The sequence below is a fragment of the Bison bison genome, unplaced genomic scaffold (assembly GCF_000754665.1).
Source record: "Bison bison bison isolate TAMUID 2011002044 unplaced genomic scaffold, Bison_UMD1.0 scf7180017864484, whole genome shotgun sequence".
Classification (NCBI taxonomy): domain Eukaryota; kingdom Metazoa; phylum Chordata; class Mammalia; order Artiodactyla; family Bovidae; genus Bison; species Bison bison.
In genome coordinates this window covers 659,030-662,321 of record NW_011495044.1, presented here as the reverse complement: position 1 = coordinate 662,321, position 3,292 = coordinate 659,030, and the positions used below count along the sequence as shown (strand labels likewise).

General features: G+C 57.3%; 1 protein-coding gene across 1 annotated transcript in view; it reads right to left on the bottom strand.

Annotated features, from left to right (window-relative positions):
- Positions 1 to 3,292, bottom strand: part of SLC6A9 (solute carrier family 6 (neurotransmitter transporter, glycine), member 9) — a 36,593-nt gene continuing 33,301 nt past the window's right edge. Inside the window, exons 13-14 of the mRNA XM_010862794.1 lie at positions 1,032 to 1,202; positions 1 to 906 (exon numbers count right to left, since the gene is read on the bottom strand). Coding sequence (XP_010861096.1) covers positions 712 to 906; positions 1,032 to 1,202 — 366 coding nt within the window. The 3' untranslated portion in view covers positions 1 to 711. The remainder of the gene's footprint in view (positions 907 to 1,031; positions 1,203 to 3,292) is intronic.

Below are 3,292 nucleotides of genomic sequence, written 5' to 3'. Positions count from 1 at the left end.
GTTCTTTGGGTGGGCTGTTGGGTCATGGGCCTCTGCTGGGCAGGCCCTGACAGCCAGTGCTGGAAGGAGGCGCAGAGACCTCAGAGCCGCCAAGTGAGGTGCAGGTGGGCCTGGAAGACAGATTGGGCCTGAGGCCAAGGGTGAGGGGGTGGCAACCACAGATAATACAATTTTTACAAAAATAATCACACAGACAAAAGGGCCGAGCCACACAGCCTGACCCGTAACACTGCACAGCCCCCCGGCTCCTCACCCTGCCTCCAGGTAGGAAGATCTGAATTAGCCTGGGCGGAGGCTGGGGTCCACCCCAAGGGCAGGAACACTGGTCAGGAGGCCAAAGGCTCAGGGCAAGGGACAGGTAGGAGACCCACCCAGAACCTCAGCTCAGGGCAAAGTATGGGGGCATCAGAGGCCACGTGAAGCCCAGCAGGCCTCTGGGGACCTGGCCTGAGACCCCTCCAAAGTGCAATTGGGCCCCCCAGCAACCGCGCCATCACCCACACCCCCCAGCTGCCATCTTGGCATCCAAAGGACCTGTAAACACTAGGGACACGAGCACGAATGACCGCGCTAGCAGTGGTGGCCAAGGTGGCAGGGGCCACCCCTGGCCAGGGCATGGTGGGGGCAGGCGGGGACACCTATCCACCGTCTCCCCAGTCTTTGTGTGGGGAGCACGGGGTGGGGGTGGGGCATGCCCCCCAGCAGCTGTGCTCATATCCGGGAGTCCTGCAGACGGCTGGAGCCATTACTGCCCACCATGGGAATCTGGGCCTTGTCTGGGTGCAGCGGCTGGACCTCAAGCCCGTCTTCAGGGGAGGGTGCAATGGTGGGGGCATAGCGCCCTGTTCGGTGCTCCAGGAGGGCGGGACCCCAGTCTCTGCTTGGCTTTGTTGCATTTTTCAAACGCTGCAGGAGAGGTAGGCATGGGGGAGGGACAGGCGGGCAGAGTGCATCAGAAGGGAGTCCTGGAGCGCCATCCATCCATCCACCCCCTTCTGATTCACCTGGCTGCCCCTGTCCCAACCCCTCACCTGGAGGAGGGTGTCCCCATCTGTTCTCCGGAAGTGGAACAGGGCGTAGAGTGGAATGCAAATGACAGAGGACAGAGCCATGAGGAAGCCAATGGCCACGGCCCAGCTTGGATACTGGTATTGGTTGTAGGTGATTGGCTGGTACTGGATCACCGAGAAGATGAGAATGAACTGCAAACAGTGGGGGTTGGGAGTGGGCGTGAGTCCTGCCCAGCCCCACCCCGGCCTTAGGCCTCCTATCAGCACTGCTCCCCTCCCTCTCCAGCTTCCCAGAATAGAAAGGGGCATCTCAGGGAGGGCAGGGTTGACATCAACGCTTGGGTAGTGGAAGCTGATGGCACCAGGGGTCCAGGGTATGATGGGCAGGTGGGCACTGTGGAAGGGGAGGGGTCTGGCTTCTGGATAATCCTGAAGTAGCGAGAAACTGTTCAGCTGCCATGGCCCTTGGAAGTCAGTTCTACTCAAAGATTTGCAGTGGCCCCCAACTGCCTGCTGAAGTAAGGCCGAATCCACGGCCTTTAAGGCTTCAATGATATTTTCCATCTACTAAGTGTTTTTTGAATGTTTCCTCCAGACCTGGGAGCTCCTGGGATTGCATCAGCTCTAGGTCTTCAGTGCCCAACACAGCGCCTGGCACAATCTTATGTGCTGATCTGAACTGACTTATGCAGGGAGGTGGGAGCAATGGGGGAAAGGAAAGGGAGGAGTACTGCCAGTCTATGGCTGCAGAGACAGCAATGGACAGCCGGGGGGAGCTCCGGCGCCTAGAAACCGTGTCAGGTTGGGGGTGCTCTCAGGAACCTCTGTGGAAAGAGCCGAGGGACACCAGAGATAAAGCCTAGGGTTGCAGCAACAAAAATACTACAGGAAGTGGAAAGATGGGCAGGTGGCTCATGGGCCACCCGGAGGGCCTGGGGCAGTGGGTGCTGCTTGCCAGGAGGCCTCAGCATACACCTCCCAAGCCTTCAGCTGCATCCTGGAGCTCAGGCCCCTCCAGCCTTTTTAGTGACTAAATTCTAGAACTCAAGACCTGTATCCACTCGGGGAATGCTGCACTTAGAGGAGCTTATAACAAGTTTCCTGAATGGAACTAGAGCCTGATCTAATGTGTGGACAAATTCTTTATTTGAGCTGATAAAAGGATGGAGTTTGTAAAAAAAAATTTTTTTTAAGATCTTTTTAGCACTATGAAGAAGTAAAGCCTCCAAAGAAAACTAACAGCCCAGAAGCACGCATCCACAGAGCCTGGCATCCTCACCCGAAGGTGATTCCAGCCTGGCTTTCTGAGCACAGAGAGGATGCTGTGGGCTTTGCCTCAGTTTCCTGGAGACACTGGACCCAGGCTGCCTCCTGCCTCCTGCCCTGCCTGGGCAGTGCCCTGGGTCTCCCCACAGGGCAGCAGCTTCCTGGGAGCCCTGGAGGATGAGCTCCCCCAGGGCAGGTCCTGGGCCAAAGCCGCAACCCCCGAGGGCACAGCACTCGGCCGTGGCGTCTGCCCTCCCCCGCCTCCCACCGCTTACAGGACACTTCCGCTCCTCCTGTTTCAAAGCTGGGCCAGTGGCCAGAGCTGGTGCCTGTGCCAGGCTCGGGAAGATCCCACACCCCATGTGATGGAGGCCTCAGCCCTCAGGGGCCTTTTTTTTTTTTCCCAGAAACATGAGCCAAAGTGGAAATCTGGTGCTGACCTCTCTGCAGCACAGAGGAGCTGGCACGATAGGGGGCACGACTCCAGACACTGCCCGGACCATCGGGCTGACCCCTCTGTCACTCAGAGATGGCCCTACCTCTTTTCTGTGGAGGGACCATTATACTAGTAAATTCCTCCCCCCAGCCCCCGACTTCTCACCCTGATCATAAAGGACCAAATCAGGTTTGTAGTCCATAGACCACTCCTCCTCCTAAACTTGCTTCTAGTGCAGCATGGGCCCAGCACACAGGCTCCAGATCAAACCACCTGCTTCGCACGAGGGCTCTGACTCTTAGAAGCTGTATAACGTTGGGTCAACTACTTAACATCTCAGGGCCTCAGCTTCCTCATCTGTAAAGTGGGGATAATAACGAAACCATGGAGAGTTGTATCATGAGACTTAGTATATTGTTCTTGGTCATGGTGGGCTTTTTCCACCAGACCTCCCTGCTGGGGGGTCTGTCTTCCAGGTGTTGAATACTGGTGGAAACCCAGAACTCCCCCTCCCAAGCCAGCCCATTCCAGGGTGGCTTAGGAGGGTGTCCCGGATCCTGAGCTGCTACCTGACTTGCAC